This window comes from Sus scrofa, chromosome 17, assembly GCF_054392235.1.
Source record: "Sus scrofa isolate SSC_HxYL_T2T_F1_AM1 chromosome 17, Sscrofa_HxYL_maternal_Yorkshire_Landrace_v2.0, whole genome shotgun sequence".
Classification (NCBI taxonomy): domain Eukaryota; kingdom Metazoa; phylum Chordata; class Mammalia; order Artiodactyla; family Suidae; genus Sus; species Sus scrofa.
Genome location: NC_139399.1, coordinates 16,320,531 through 16,337,099, shown reverse-complemented (window position 1 = coordinate 16,337,099; position 16,569 = coordinate 16,320,531). Strand labels below are relative to the sequence as shown.

The following is a 16,569-nucleotide window of genomic DNA, read 5'->3' as shown; positions in this document are numbered from 1 at the left end:
CTGAGTGATGGGGGCCCTGGTCTTTTAACGGATACCCTCCTCACACTGACCTTGGAGTCCCAAACACCTACGCCCTCAACTTCGGGGTGACTCAGAGCACTGTCTCCACCTGCTTGCCATGAATTAAGATTACCTTGGCACTGAGCGAAAGAAGATTTTTTAAAAAGCTGTCCTTGAAAAGTTGTGGCCATTTTTTTCTGGCACATTTTTAACACAAGATTGCTACATGGACCCTCGTTCACTCAACTTGATGTAAGATGGTTCAGAATTTCAGTGTTGCTAAGAACAAGGAAGAACCAAATGCAAATACTTCTCTATTCTAGTCCCAAAAGCCTGCCTCCAAGTGACACTTCAAGGACAATGAACAGTACCAGGTTAAAAAAAAAAGCAAGCATACAAAAAAATGACAACCACCGTGAGAACCAAAAAAAGGAAGAAAGAAAGAAAAAAAACTAAGAAAGAAACAGAAACAAGTTTTAAATATTAGAATTACCACCTTTACCACCTACAGATTATAAAACAACCACACTTACCATGTTTAAGCGAGCTTGAAAATATCTACAGGGAACAGAAAATTACAAAAAGTAAACTAACAGATTTGAAAATAATAAAATATAGCTTTTGGAAATGAAAAATGAAATCATCTATTGAGTGTGCTTAGCAGCAGATTAGAAGCAGCTGAAGAGTGAAGGATTTACTTAGGCCAGAAGAATTCATCTGGAATGGAGCCCCAAGAAATAAACAGATGGAAAATCAAAGATTTGAGGGAGATGGAAAGCTAGGAAGAAAGGTTTAACATCCACAGTTAAAGCTCCAGAGGGAGGAGTTCCTGCTGTGGTGCAATGAGTGATGAATCTGAATCTGACAGCAGCGTCTCTGTTCACTGCAGAGGCATGGGTTTGATCCCTAGCCTGGGAACTTCCATGTGCTGCAGGTCAGTCATTAAAAAAAAAAAAAAAAAAGTTCCAGGAGGAGAGATGAAGGGTGTGAAACATAGGCAATTTGTCAGTATTTCATGGCTGAGGACTTTCCAAACAGATGAGTCATAGCAGTTAAAGAAGCATAGCGAAGTCCAAGCATAATAAGGTCAACAACATGGAAGAGAGAAAAAAGTAGACAAGGGAAAAAAGGACAGACTGACAGGTACCTTCTCATTTAGGGATGATGGGAACCAGAAACTACTGCAGTGATCTGTTCAACATCTAAGAATATAGTTACTCACAAAAATATAATATATAGTACATATTAACATTAATAAATACAACTTTAAAATTAAATTAAAAATAAATAAATATAAAAAGAAGGTAATTTTTTAGATGAGAGCATTTATCAGCAACAGATTCATGAGAGGAAATTCTACAGGCAAAAAAATCCAAAATGTTTACAGGGGTGGGGAAGGGATGGACTGGGGAGTTGGAGGTTAGCAGATGCAAACTATTACCCATAGAATGGATAAACAACAAAAGTCCTAGTCTATAGCACAGAGATATTCAATATCCTAAGATTAAACCATAACGGGAAAGAATATGAAAAAAAGAATGTATATATGCATAACTGAATCACTTTGCAGTACAGCAGAAATTAGCACATTGTAAATCTACTAGATTTCGATAAAAAAATAAATAAGCAAATACGTCTTGAAAGCTGGCACTGAAAACTTGTGAGTAGAAGAGGAGAAATAGGGCTTCAAATGTACAGATGCTATAATAGAGGTTATGTAGTTAGGAACAATATTAAGTTGTTTTTCCAGATTTTGTCATGTTTGTATGATTTATCCCTTCTTTAAAATCTGATCTGAAATGTGTTACAATTTCTCTTATCTAAACAAATAATATTTTTCTTACCTAAAAAAAATGTGATTCAAAGGATAGAAGAGCAAAGAAATTTATAAATATACAAGCAAATCTGTGTGAACTTTAACCATATAAAACAACAATAATCATTGTAGATTCTAGATTTTCTTTCTTTTTTTTTTTTTTTTAATGGTCACACTCACACTTGGAAGTTCCCAGGCTAGGGGTCCAATCAGAGCTGCAGCTACAGCCTACACCACAGCCACGGCAACACTGGATCCAAGATGCATCCGCAACCTACACCACAGCTTGTGGTGATACCAGATCCCCAACCCACTGAGCGAGGCCAGGGATCGAACCTGCATCCTTGCAGATACTATGTCAGGTTCTTAACCCACTGAGCCACAAGGGGATTTTTAGATATCTTTGAGGTATGATGTGCAATGTCTATTCCTCCTTACAGCCCTAAGGCGAAGTCTTCTGTGAAGATGCCTAAAGCACTTTAATAACCCTGTGTATCTATATATGTGTATGTGTGCGTGCTTCCAGACTGCACGCACTGCCAGGATGAAATTGGATTTAAGGTAAGAGATGGTGCCTCAGATGACTTGGGTATATTCAGAATTACTGTGTGTAACTAGGCCCTGAACGAAAACAACTTTAGAAATGTGAATTTGGTCATCTTATCAAACTGGCATTTGAAGAGACGGATTCCAGTGTTAATTCTTTTGCAATTGGTTTGAGACAAAACAAGTTCACACATTAGGAAGGAAAATGTCTTAGGCAAAATCAGGTGAACTAATCAGAAGGGGATGGCTGAAGAATTCACACTATACCAATTCACTGACTAAAAAAATCTAATTTGAACACATAGCAAATTGTTAGAAGGAAACTTTTCTCTTCTTTGGCTGCCCGCCCGCATGTGGAGTTCCCAGCCAGGGATCAAATCCAAGCTGCAGTTGAGACCAAAGCCGTAGCTGTGGCAGTGCCAGATCCTTTAACCCACTGTGCTGGGCTCAGGGGTTGAACTTACAGCTCCAGCACTACAGAGATGCTGCCAATCCTGCTGCGCCACAGCGGGAACTCTGGAGGAAACATTTTTTGACTCCTCATCACTCATAAAAGAGACATTCTTACAGCTACGAACAGGTCAAGCAGAAGCTGGAAACTGTGTTTGTTCAGAAGAAAAGACAAGGCAACAATGTCCATGGGTTTGGGGAGAGAAAATAATCCCTGAGCTTTTCTATGAAAATTCACCCTTAGAGAACAAGAGCTTATTGATAAGGGCTCCAAAAGATTTGCTTAAATCCAGACATAATCTGGATGTTTGAAAGTCGGAACATATTTTAGCCTTCCAAAGGAGCCCAAAGCTGGGATGTGGTTGAGTTCTCTGCAAACCACCAGAGCAGGGAGCTAGACTCGGGTCCTGCAGGTGTGCAAGGTGGAGACTTGGCAAGCAGTGCGTGTCGAGGTGTGTCCACACGTGTGAGGTGGTGAAGGACCCCTGCCTTGTGGGGAGTCAGGCTATGGAAATGGAACGGTCTGATTTTGTCTTCCAGTCAGTGGTGAGAATTGGGGAAAGCTTTGAAGCAGAGATCCTGTGTGGGCTGGAGAGCAGCCTAGCGACAACGGTCAGAGCCTGGTGGTCTTCAGATACCCAAAATGCAGCCCTGCAATAAAGGAGACCTCCTCCTCTGCCTTGGGCATGTCTTCAGACGTGAGTTTGAAAATTCTGAGAGGTGCTCATGGAGGAAGGGAGGAAAGCACCCAATCCGTGATAAAGTCGGGCTCAGGAAGAAGGCATTTTGGGGGTCAGCTCCAGTTGGGGGAGGAAAGCCGTGCTGCTGAGCTCTGTGTATTATGCAGCAAAGTCAAGAACCATATATCACAGGCATTAACTAAAACACTTGTATGATCTCTTACACCTTGCGGTTTCTGTGACTCGTGAGCATTTTTAGAACTGCATTTTCCTCTGGTTACCATGGCAGCATAACCAACTAGTTCAAACTCGGTAGCATAGAACAGCCATTGCATTTCAAGCATGGTCTCTGCAGGCTGCACATGAGGACAAGACCCAGTGGAGGCGGCTGGTCTCTGCCACACAGTGACCGGGTCCTCAGATGGGATGAATGAAGATGGAGGAAGCCTTGAAGATGGGAACTTAGACGCACCTGAGGGCTTATGCACCCCCATGCCAGGTACCAGGTGGGACACCTACACCCAGCCCCTCCAGGTGGCTTGACATCCTTATTCAAAGCCACGGTACGTTTTGTTCCCAGTGACTCAGTGTACAAGGTGGCAACTGGGTCACTTTCTCTAGCCTTGTCTGGGAAGTCATGCAGTGTCACTTCTGCTGAGTTCTACTGGTCACAGGCATGTCGCAAGCCCACCCCCGTCACAAACAAGGACATAGACCCCACCCTCTGCTGAGAGGGGTTTCCAGGTCACCTTGTCATGGAAGGATGGAAGATGCATTTGAAAAATGTGATCTGATACCTTCATCGATTTCACCTACTGGCCAGCAGTGAAACCTTTGAAATAAATCACTCCTGTGTGGGAAAACATGCCTTTGGGGGAAACAAGGGACCTCACCCCCCAGGCCATCAGACCTCCTGCAGAGGATGATCAAGAAAGCTGCAGGGTTGGCCCTGCTGAAGAAGTGACTTTGAAAATGAGTACTAGGAAAGGAAAGCTTGTGACAGCCAGGCAGGTGCCACCTTACTGCCGCCCACCTTGTGACAGAGCAGAGGCCCCACCTGACTTTCTGAAGGACTAACTTCTGCTCCTCCATGCCATCTGGAGACCCTTCAATGTCCCTCTAGTGGTCTTGACATCCTGACTAATAAACCCAGGGCATCTCTGCAAAATTAAAATCCATCTCTCGAAGTTGGCAGAGCTTGTTCGGCAGGAGTGCTGACTGCTGTGATCCGGAGGGCTTTACCATTCAAATTCTGGGAAATGGGGCTATGGGAGTCTCAAAGGTACAAGAGGCTGGAGTTCCCATTGTGACTCAGTGGATTAAGAACCCAACTAGTATCCATGAGGACGCGGGTTTGATCCCTGGCCTCACTCAGCGAGTCAGGGATCCAGCGTTGCTGTGAGCTGCACTGTAGATCTCAGACTCGGCTCAGATCCCGAGTTGCTGTGGCTGCGGTGTAGGCCAGAGGCTGCAGCTCTGATTTAACCCCTAGCCTGGGAACTTCCATATGCTTCAGATGCAGCCCTAAAAAGCAAACAAAACAAAACCAGAAAAACACTACAATGTACAACAGGGAAGCTGAATGGAAGTAATGCCTAACTTTGTGACTTGGCATAGATTTCCACTAGTATAGAGTCCACAATGACGAGTATATCCACTCTTTTGTTTTAATTTTTAAAAGTTTTTATGGCTGTGCCTGTGGCATATGGAAGGTCCCAGACCAGGGTTTGAATCAGAGCTGCAGGCCAACCCCACAGCCACGGCAACATTGGATCTGAGCTGCATCTGTGAACTACGCTGCAGTTCGAGGCAATGCTGGATCCTTAATCCACTGAACAAGGCTAGGGATCGAATCGGCATCCTCACAGAGACAATGTCGGGTCCTTAACCAGCTGAGCCACCATGGTAATTCTCTACATCTACTCTTTTATTTAATAAAAGGTCATTAAACTCGACACCACCCAGTCTCCGGCTCCCTCCCTCTTGCCCCATTTCTTATAAACGCTCTCTTTTTTCAGAATCCCTTTTGTTTGCCACTGAAGTAAGAATTAGGGAAATTGCTTCTCAGCTGTTTCTCTCTGGTAAACAGATCACACACCCTTTTCCCTCTTACTTATTTTTAATGCTCCTGATAGAGGAAGTTAAAAAGCTGCCCAGGCACTGGAGAGAAATGCACTCATCAGAATAATATGTAACCAGATGCAAAAAAGGGTGGGCCCCTTAACTGGCCATGCCTGTGATAAACTCATTCCTGCACTGGCCACAGTAAAGGAGAACTGGGGAAGCTCAGGTCACACATCTCTTGGGGCCAACATCATTGCTGGAAGAAGCAGGTACAAACAGTTCTGTGTGGCCGCATCCCCTTCTTGAAAGCTTCTGGCAAGATCTCAACCTGCAAAGAAACTTCAGACTATGAAAAGAGGAAACTGCCCTCATCCTCATCATAAGAAAATATAAAGGACAGGCATTCCCGTTGTGGCTCAGTGGTTAACGAATCTTACTAGAGACCATGAGGTTGCAGGTTTGATCCCTGGCCTTGCTCAGTGGGTTAAGGATCCGGCGTTGCCATGAGCTGCGGTGTAGGTGGCAGACGTGGCTCAGATCCCTCATTGCTGTGGCTCTGGTGTAGGCCGGCGGCTACAGCTCCGATTCGACCCCTAGCCTGGGAACCTCCATACGCCGTGGAAGCGGCCCTAGAAAAGGCAAAAAAAAAAAAAAAAAAGAAGAAGAAAAGAAAAGAAGGACAAAAGCACAAGAATATTCCTCCACACTGACATATTTTCCAAGAGTGTGAACACCAGTTACCTAGGAAAAAAGCTGACACAGCAGCGCCACCTGATGGATGTTGCCCAACCTCCAGCCCTTTGCTTCCCAAGCATCACCCTCAGCCTTCAGGAGGAACGCCTACCGTGCATTTGTCCCAAGGCTCTGGTGATATCCTGGATGGAGAGTGTCAGTCGCTGCAGGGCTTGGAGCAGGCAGTCCGGGCTGGGCTTCAAGAGGGCATTCACTGCCTGAACAAGGGCCTGGGGATGAGGTTTTTGTCACTCAATTCATTAGTGTCACTTCGGGTCTACAGAGGAGGAGTGATGCTGAGCACAACCTGCGAGGCTCCTGGGCACACAAGCCTTTCTGTGTCCGCCCATTTCTGGTTTTTATCGAATAAGCTTCTGCTTCCATGACCTTCCCAGAGTTCCAAAGGGAGGTTCAGACAGTTGCAAACCGGGGAAGGGAGGGGATGCAGAGACCAGGGAGGAACAGTCTAGAGACAATGGTGCAGCCTTGGGGCAGGGTCCTGGTCCCTCTTCAAGGAATGCGCTTAACTATATCTTTGAGGGGAGGACCACCAGAACCAATGCTGGGGCCACTAAACACCAACTCTAGGAGTTCCCGTCGTGGCTCAGTGGTTAAGGAATCCGACTAGGAACCATGAGGTTGTGGGTTCAATCCCTGGCCTTGCTCAGTGGGTTAAGGATCTGGCATTGCCGTGAGCTGTGGTGTAGGTCGCAGACGCGGCTCAGATCCCATTAGACCCCTAGCCTGGGAACCTCCATATGCCGTGGGAGCAGCCCCAGAAAAGGCAAAAAGACAAAAAAAAAAAAAAAAAAAAAAAAAACAAAAAAAAAACTCTAAAGAAGAATGAAAGCTTGCCTCTCTATACCCATCCTTTTCTGTGGCCCTACTTTTCACTCCCAAACTATAAAACTATAACCGAGCTAGTGCCCAGTGGGGCTCCTGGGCACACAAGCCTTTCTATATCCTCCATTTCTTGTTTTTAGGGAAGAAGCCTCAGCCTCCAGGACCTTCCCTGAGTTCCAAAGGGCAGTTGCTCATCAGGCAAGAGAGGGGATGCAGAGACCAGGCAGGAGCAGTCTAGAGACAAGAGTGCAGCCTTGGGGCAGGGTCCTGGTTCCTCCTCAAGGAATACGCATAACGATATCTTTGAGCCTTTCTGCAGAACTAAACCCCCAGCAAAGGGAAGAACTACTTGATGAAGGCTCCTTCATTCTGGGATGAAGGAGAACCACCAGAACCTGTTCTAGTGCCACTAAACACCAGCTTTGAGAAACAGGGCAAGCCTTGCCTCTGTTCTGATCCTTATCTACAGCTCTGATCCTTATTCCACTCCCCAAAGTATAAAACCACCTCCTAAGCCCTTCCAAAGTGGGCACAGTCTTTAAGTCATTACACTGCTGTGGTCCCCTTTGCCTGGCAAAGCAATAAAAGCTATCTTTTTCTCTCTACCCACAACCCTGTCTCTGTGTTTCAATTCAGCACTGGCAGACAGACACTGGATTTTGGCAAGAAAAGCACTTCCTAATCTCTCCCCAGAGAAAGCACATTCTTTAGGGCATTATTTTGCTGTGGATTTCTTTGCCTGGCAAAGCAAGAAAGCAATTTTTTTCTCCTTCCTCCAAAATACCACCTCAGTGTTTCTTTTCAGCACTAGTGAAAAGAACTAGTTTTGGCTACGGGGTGAGCATCCCAGCGGGGGATGTCTAGGAAGGGCAGCCCTCTGCCTGCTGGACCCCCTGGCAGGGTTCCCCTGGGAGTGCCATGAGCCCAGATTTACTGTGACTGCTTCCTAAAGGGACAATCTCTGGTCACCTTGCAGGAAGAATTCTAACTCCAGTATCTTTAGGCAAGGCATGAATCCTCTAGCTGATCACTGCAGCATGACAGTGTTTTTCTTGTTGTCGTTGTTTGTTTTATATGTGACCTTTCTAGTACCTGCCTGGCCCCTGAAAGAATTCAAGTTTATAAGCCCCCAGGGCCAGATAATCTCAAAGAAGTTTCATTGTTTGTTTTTATTTGTTTGTTTTTTGCTTTTTAGCGCAGCACCCGAGGCCTATGGAGGTTCCCAGGCTAGGGGTCGAATCGGAGCTGTAGCTGCCGGCCTACACCAGAGCCATAGCAATGCGGGATCTGAGCTGCGTCTGCGACCTACACCACAGCTCATGGCAATGCAGGGTCCTTAACCCACTGAGCAAGGCCAGGGATCAAACCTGCAATCTCAAGGATGCTAGTCAGGTTCGTTAACCACTGAGCCATGACAGGAACTCCAGAAGGTTCATTGTTCCCCAGAGTCTTTGCATGGCGATTCCCTCTGCCAGAAACAAGCCCTCCACTCCCTCTCTCTTTCTGTCTCTTTCTCTCTGTTTTTCTCTTAATCTCTCTCTCTCTTTCTCTTTTTCTGTCTCTGTGTCTCCCTTTCTGTTTCTGTCTGTCTTTCTTTTTCTCTCTGTTTCTCTCTTTTTCTGTACCTCTGTCTCTCTCTCTGTCTTTGTCTGTCACTCTGTTTCTTTCTCTGTGTCTCTGTCTCTCTCTCTCTCTTTATGTCTATGTCTGTCTGTTTCTCTCTCCCTAGCTCTCTCTCCCTCTACATTTCTCAGGTTTTAACTTTATGAGTTGCCATATCCCTTAGAAACCTCTGCCTGATGCTTCAAAACTAGATTAGGTTTTCAGAGGTCTTTTCAGGAAACACTGCCCCTTTTTCTTGTCACCCTAGACATCAATCCCTCTTCCTCCCCTGGCTGGTGAGCCTCTGTGGAGGCTGGAACAACGTCTCTCTTCTTCCCCCAGGCAGCACATTGCCTAGGACACTGCTCTTTGTTAAACAGGTTTAGCCAAGCAGGACCTTGGGAGGCCTTCCCAGAGTGGACCCCCACCTGCCTTTTTATCTATAGAAAACCTTTAGCCAAAGAACCAACTGAATCAGAGAAGTGAGAAAACACAGAGAAAAGGGAGTTCCTACTGTGGCTCGGTGGTAACGAACCCAACCAGTATCCCCAAGAAGGTGGGTTTGATCCCTGGCCGCACTCAGTGGGTTAAGGATCTGGCTTGGCTGTGAGCTCTCATGTAGATCACGGATTTGGGCTCGGATCCCATGTTGCTGTGGCTGTGGCATAAGCCAGAAGCTACACCTCTGATTTGATCCCTAATCTGGAAACTTCTATATGTTGCAGGTGCAGCCCTAAGAAGACAAAAAAAAAAAAAAAAGGAAAAAAACAATAATAATAATTCAGCCATTCAACAAAATCAAGGGCCTTCTATTCTTCAAAGACTATAGATAATATTCTGAGCCATGTCCTTGGAGCTGTTTTGCAGGTGCTGAAGCCCCCACTGTGTGGAAGAAGCCAACTGTGTGCTGCCCACAAGCACATGGACCCCAGATCAGTTGGAACCAGAAGGTTGATGACACTGACACGATGACCTCACCAACAACCAATCAGGAAAGTGTCCATGAGCTGATCACGCCCTGCTCCTCAAACACTGTGAGACTTCTCACTACCCCCTCCAAGGCGGGCACTGTCCTTGATGCGCTAGCCTGCTATGTTCCCCTCTTTGCCTGGCAATTAAAGCTGCTTTTTCTGTAGCTCCTCCAACTCTGTCTGTGCTTTTCCACTTGACATCAGTGAACAGAAGCAGCTGAGATTTCGGTGACATGGGCACCCGGTCGAGTCCACATTTCCCAGCTGTTGAGCAAAGGAAGACCTCTCTGATGGCTAGAACTGAGATCACTTTGCTCAAGTAACCAAATAAGCCAAAGCCTATGCTTGTCTCTGTTGACTAATGCACCACAGGGAAAGAGAAATCCAGACTGATTTCTCATTTAGAGGAAAAAAAAAAAAAAAGTGTCGTGCATGAGAAGGTACCTTAATCCCGGGTACCGCTGCTTTCTCCACCAAAACAGTCACCAGTATAAAACCACGGATGCTTTCTCCCCCAGGAAAGGAGACAATGGGGTCCAGGTTCCTTGGAAGGGAGAGAGATTTGAACACAGTGAGTACATGGAGTCCAGCAGTGGTCTTGACAAATCAAGTACAAGGTTGAAACAGTGGACCAAGTTCTCTCTACAAGGCGGCTGGAGGCTGACATCTGAGCATCCTTTCAGCATCCTTGGGGAAGGAAGGAGATAGATCTGCTCCTGCCCAGGTTCACCCAACTGGAGTGTGGGACGTCAAGCCCCGGCTAAGATAGGAATTATCAGACCCTTGGCATTCTTGGTGGTTCAGTGGAAATGAATCTGACTAGTATCCATGAGGGTGTAAGTTCAATCCCTGGCCTTGCTCAGTGGGTTAAGGATAAGGCATTTCCGTGAGGTGTGATGTAGGTCACAGATGCAGCTCAGATCTGGTGTTGCTGTGGCTGTGGTGTAGGCCAGCGGCTGCACCTCCGATTTGATCCCAAGCCTGGACATCTCCATATGCCAAGGGTGAGACCCTAAATAGACCAAAAAAAAAAAAAAAAAAAAAAAAAGAATTACCAGACCCTTTTCATCCTATCCATCTCACTATGGTTGTTACAATGTTCCTAAGGCCCTCCCCACCCCAGCAACTTGGCCTATTCCTTCCTGCCCCCTACTAGGAAAGGTATGTGGCCCACTCCTTACCTGACTCCTAACCCCACTCCTATAGGGGCAGTATATGCCCTACATTGCCAGCAAGTGTATCAGAAGACCTCATCCTTCCCTAGCTAATCAGCAGGTCCACAGGTGGATGGCAAGCCCTCTTCTTGCACTCCTCTCTCTCTGGGCTATAAAAACAGACACAACCATGTGCCGAGGGCTGGCTCTCCCTGATTATCAGGAAGTCGGTGTGCTGTGTTAACAGAGTCTCTTATCTCAATAAACTTGTCTTTTCTACACCTTGCTTTGAATCTGGAACATTCTTTTCCCACCTGCGTGCAGAGACCCCAACATTGAGGACCCTCAAAGTCTGGCATGACCCTGGTGGCCCCAGGCCATCCCCATCATGGGACCCCTGAAACCCAAGTGGACAGCTCAGGTTGATTATTCACTTGACTCATCTAGGGCCCATCACTCCATCCGTGTGTCAGGAGCATAGTGTCTAATGCTAATCCCAGGCTCCTTTTTCACAGACATAAAACTATGGCCCAAAGAAACAAAATAGTCTCCTCAAGCTCATCCAGCTGCTTAGTCCCAGGATGTAGTCAAGAACAGTTTCATAACTCAGGCAAGTGCTTTTTCTGGTGGTGGGGGGGGTGGGGGCAGTGCTTACCTGCTGCATATGGAAGTTCCCGGGCTAGGGGTTGAATAGGAGCTGCAGCTACTGGCTTACACCACAACCACAGCAATGCCAGATCTGAGCAGCATCTGCAACTTACACTGGAGCTCATGGCAATGCTGGATCCTTAACCCACTGAGCAAGGCCAGGGATTGAACCCACATCCTCATGGACACTAGCTGGGTTCTTAACCCATGAGTTCAAGTGTTCTTTCCAATCAGTGATTTTTTTTTTCTTTCAAATGCTGTATTATGACAATGAAAGCTGAAGACCACTGTAGAGGGATTTTTTTTTTTTTAATGGCTGCATCCACAGTATATGTAAGTTCCTGGGTTAGAGATCAAATCTGAGCCACAGATGTCCCCTATGCCACAGCTCTGGCCATGCCAGATCATTTTTAACCCAAGGCACTGGGCAGGGAATTGAACCCGGGCCTCTGAAGTAACCTGAGCTGCTACAGTCAGATTCTTATCCCATGGCACCACAGTGGGAACTCCTATTATGGATTCATCCCAGATGTGGATCTAGTCTACAAAACATAAAAAAAAATTCATAAATCCCTTCAGCCTCTAACATTTTAAGTACACGAAGAAATGAAAAGAAAAAAAAAAGAAAGAAAGAAAAGAAAACAAAGTCAAGGTGTCCATTGTTCCAGCAGCATCGCACTAGCGAGGGAAATGGGGTCTTTACCCCTTGTCCTTCCATCCCCCAAGTTATAGCTCTTTCTGAGCCCCTTTATTGAGCTAAGGTTTGGTGATGAGAAAGGAAATGTCAGCTTAGAGGGTAATTTTGCTCTGTGGGGAAAGAAGAGCCTAAGAATGTCTGGACCAGCCTTGTTCTACCAGGCCCAGTCTCTATAATATTGCAGAAGAATTCTTCTGTAGTTGTAGCAACTACTGCCTTGCAATTTGGCCTTTCATAGAAGTTAATGGTGAGACTAGAGATTGTTTTCAGGTCATTAGACCTCAAAGAATCACAGAGAATGAGAACTGGTAAATTTCAGTTTTTGTTGTTTGTTTTCTGTTCTTGCATTTCATTTTACTTGTTTTATTAGGAAAATTAACACCTTGGAGTTCCTATTGTGGCTCAGTGGGTTAAGGACCCAATGCTATATCTCTGTGATGATGGAGGTTCAATCCTTCGCCTTGCTAATGGATTAAGGATCCAGCATTGCTGCAAGCTGCAACACAGTTCACAGATGCAGCTCAGATCCAGTGTTGCTGTGGCCATGACCTAGGCCAGCAGCTACAGCTCTGATCCCACTCCTAGCCTGGGGACTTCCAGATGCCGCCAGTGCAGCCAAAAAAAAAGAAAAAAAAAAAAAAAAAAAAGAAAGACAATTAATGCCTTAATCTCTACACAGCAGAATCAACTACTGTTAACTTTGGGGCTGTCAATTTGGAGCACATTTGCTTATAGTCTTGTTTTCATGCTTTTTTTTTTTTAGGGTTTATATACTACACATATGGCTTTGTATGCCTTCTTTTTTGTTTTACTGTAAGCTTTGATAGCTGGCCTGGATCCTAAAGTGAGTGAAGGATTTCTGAGAACTTACCTTATTTCCAGGGGTCTAGTCCAGTTTCAGTTATCGATGAAAGAAAAAAAGAAAAGAAAAGAGCCAATCAGTGTGCAAACCTAACATGCCTTCTGGGGTCACATGCACCCAGGCATGCACAGCTCTTTGTAAATGCACATGCAGACACAAAGACACACAAACATACACACACACACACACACACACACACACTAATGCACAGTTTCAATGTTGCAGGTTGCGGCTAGACTACGGACCTGAGGAGAGCTGAATAAGGTCACCCCAAATGTGCCATTTTAGCTTATTGATCATTTTGAATGAAAGGTAGTTGAGAAACAGCAGGAGCAAGAGGGAGGCTCTGACCTCCCCTGTGACCCTGAAGGTGGGAAATAAGTCTCCCACAGGAAAGCACTCTTCCAGTATCAGGAGATAGAGAGACAGCCTTACCACCAGAGGGAGGAATTCAGGGCTGAGAAGTGTGTATAAGCAAATCTTGTTACTTCTTTACAAATTAGCCACCCCAAGCCCAAACCCCTTTGTCTTGTCTATTCTCCACAAATGTATTGCTTCCTTTTTTTTTTTTTTTTTTTTTTTGTCAAGGCCAGGGATCAAACCTGAATCCTCATGGATACCAGTCAGGTTCTTAACCCACTGAGCCACAAGGGGAATTCCCAGCATGAAGTTTTTTTTTTTTTTTTTTTTTTTTTTTTTTTTTTTGTCTTTTGTCTTTTTAGGGCCGCACCTGAGGCATATGGAGGTTCCCAGGCTAGGGGTCAAATTAGAGCTACAGATGCCAGCCTACACCACAGCTACAGCAACGCCCGATCCTTAACCCACTGAGTGAGGCCAGGGATCGAACCCACAACCTCATGGTTCCTAGTCAGATTTGTTTCCAATGCACCCTGACAGGAACTCCCAGCATGAAGTTTTAAAGTGGGAATTAGGCACTTGAAAGCATAACCCCCATTCATTTATACATACGAGTGAACCATATGTTTTTGGATAGAATGACATCTGTTTTTCTCCTGCTAAGCTGTCTTATGTCTATTTAATTATTAGACCAGCCAAGGAACCTCAATATGAAGGGAAATGTTTTCCTCCATGACAAAGAGTGAGCTAGAGCTCAACTTATCCATCAGCCCTAGAACATTTAGCCTGTGGCCACCCTGACATGTTATCATACTCCTTTTATGTATTTGTAGTGACCTGCTCCAGTGGATTCAGGGTGTGTTCAAAGTCCTAAAGACTGTTGTGGGACTCCAAGGCCTCTCCCAAGAGATAAATTCAAAGAGCTGCTGGCTGAGATAAACAAACAAACAAACAAACAAACAAACCCTTACCATGGCCCCTTCTGTCCCACCGCAATTGTAACAGAGTTCTTGAGCCCTTCGTAATCAACCTGGCCTGCCCCTTCCTGACCCTCCTAGGAAAAGTATGTGACCCACTCCTCACCTCACCCCTCTAGGGGCCTTATACTCCCACCCCTGACCAGCAAGTGTATCCTAAGACCTCCCCTCTTTCTTCTGTGCCTGGGCTATAAAAACAAAAAGGACATTGAGCTCAGGGTCTGCTTACCCTAATCAGGAAGTCACCCCACTCTTATCTCAATAAATTTATCTTTCTTTTCACCCCACTGCGAGTCTGGAAATTCTTTTTTCAACCCGTGCACAGACCACAACAACTGTGATTTATTGAACTTGTGTTCAAGTTCACCCCTTCTTTGGAACTGTGAATCAGGTAATAAATATGAATATCTCTAACCACAAAATAGCTGAAAAGCCCTGGGCTTTTCTTATAAGGTTAAAAGTCTCAAGACTCTCCCTTACTCGGTGTTAATCTGATCAAACCCCAAGCTCCCTCTCCCTGACTTACTTTTCCGGATTCCTTGCAGCCCAGTTGGCCAGCACCAAGTCTGCATGAACCAGGATAGGGGGGAGCCCCAAGTTCCTGGAAACCTCCACAAAGGGAAGGGCAAGGTTTCTTGGCAGAACCTTTCAGATGTAAATCCAGACAGTTAGTATATTCTAGAAAGAATGCATCAGAGAACTTAATCATGGCTGTCTTTGGTAAAGAAATGAAATTATGAAATTATGTGAGTGATTCATGTACACACACACCTTGCTCTCATGTTCATTCTGTTAACAACCTGGGGATGTTGTTCATGAGGATGGTTTGAAGTATAAGAGAAAATTACAGGAGTTCCCGTCGTGGCGCAGTGGTTAACGAATCCAACTAGGAACCATGAGGTTGCGGGTTCGGTCCCTGCCCTTGCTCAGTGGGTTAATGATCCGGCGTTGCCGTGAGCTGTGGTGTAGGTTGCAGACGCGGCTCGGATCCTGCGTTGCTGTGGCTCTGGCGTAGGCCAGTGGCTACAGCTCCGATGAGACCCCTAGCCTGGGAAACTCCATATGCTGCGGGAGCAGCCCAAAGAAATAGCAAAAAGACAAAAAAAAAAAAAAAAAAAAAAAAAAAAGAGAGAGAGAGAGAAAATTACAAAATTGGGCGTTCCTGTCATGGCTCAGAGGAAGTGAATCTGACTAGTATCCATGAGGATGCAGGTTCGATCCCTGCCCTTGCTCAGTGGGTTAAGGATCTGGTGTTGCTGTGAGCTGTGGTGTAGGCTGCAGACGAGGCTCAGATCCTGAGTTGCTGTGTCTCTGGCATAGGCCGGCAGCTCCAGCTCCAATCTGACCCCTAGCCTGGGAACTTCCACATGCCTTGGGTGTGGCCCTAAAAAGACAAAAAAAAAAAAAAAAAAATTATGAAATTGGAACCCACACACACAGAGATGGAATACAAAAAATCTCTGAAAACTGTGCAAAAATGGACATTACAAAATATTTAAGCATAAATTGGGGCTGAGGTAACGAGTAGTGGGAGAAAAATCTTTCTATACACACACACACACACACACACACACATCCAGATAGATAGATAGATACAGATATCTATATATATTTGTGTTTGTGTGTGTAGTCATATTTTTAGGAGTGTGTGTGTGTGTGTGTGTGTGTGTGTGTGCACGTGCACACGCACGCATGCAAATCAGGGAGAGGAATGGGAAGAATAGGACACTAATTCAAATCCAATAACAACTTCAAATAAATCATCTCAAATCAGTTTCCTCTCAACCCCTGAGTTAATCTGAAGAAAACTCAGAGCCCTACCTGCTTACAAATCCAGGAAAAAACTACTCAGATCCATGGGAGCGGGGATGGGGGGCTTAAACCACATACAAGGCTAAATTCATCTAGATCCAGGATCATCCTTATGCTTCCTACCTCCCACTTCCCTTTTCCTTCCCCGTCAAGGTAGAAATATCTACTCAAAGAAGTCTAGCTCCTGCCTCTGTTTCCCCTTAAGCTTGGGACAAAACAGTTTCTTAGTTAGAAAACAATAAAGAGCCCTAAAGAGTTTTCAAATTCAAACTTAAAGCCAATCCTTGGGAGGACGAGGGTGAGGAGAGCAGTGCAGAAGTGAGGGGTCTGCTTAGTGGGAACGATAGAGGAGGAGGTA

General features: G+C 45.4%; 1 protein-coding gene across 6 annotated transcripts in view; it reads right to left on the bottom strand.

The window, feature by feature from the left end:
- IDO2 (indoleamine 2,3-dioxygenase 2) overlaps nucleotides 1-16,569 on the bottom strand; it is a 66,592-nt gene that overhangs the window by 21,074 nt on the left and 28,949 nt on the right. For 3 of the 6 annotated variants that reach the window (XM_021077735.2, XM_021077738.2, XM_085004253.1), the window contains 4 exons: nucleotides 14,926-15,044; nucleotides 13,075-13,089; nucleotides 10,149-10,248; nucleotides 6,401-6,518 (listed from right to left, as the gene is read on the bottom strand). In XM_021077735.2, the coding sequence (XP_020933394.2) occupies nucleotides 6,401-6,518; nucleotides 10,149-10,248; nucleotides 13,075-13,089; nucleotides 14,926-15,044 (352 nt within the window). Of the gene's footprint in view, nucleotides 1-5,401; nucleotides 5,885-6,400; nucleotides 6,519-10,148; nucleotides 10,249-13,074; nucleotides 13,090-14,925; nucleotides 15,045-16,569 lie in introns of those variants that run through there. The other 3 variants (XM_085004254.1, XM_085004255.1, XM_085004252.1) reach the window with 3 other exon arrangements.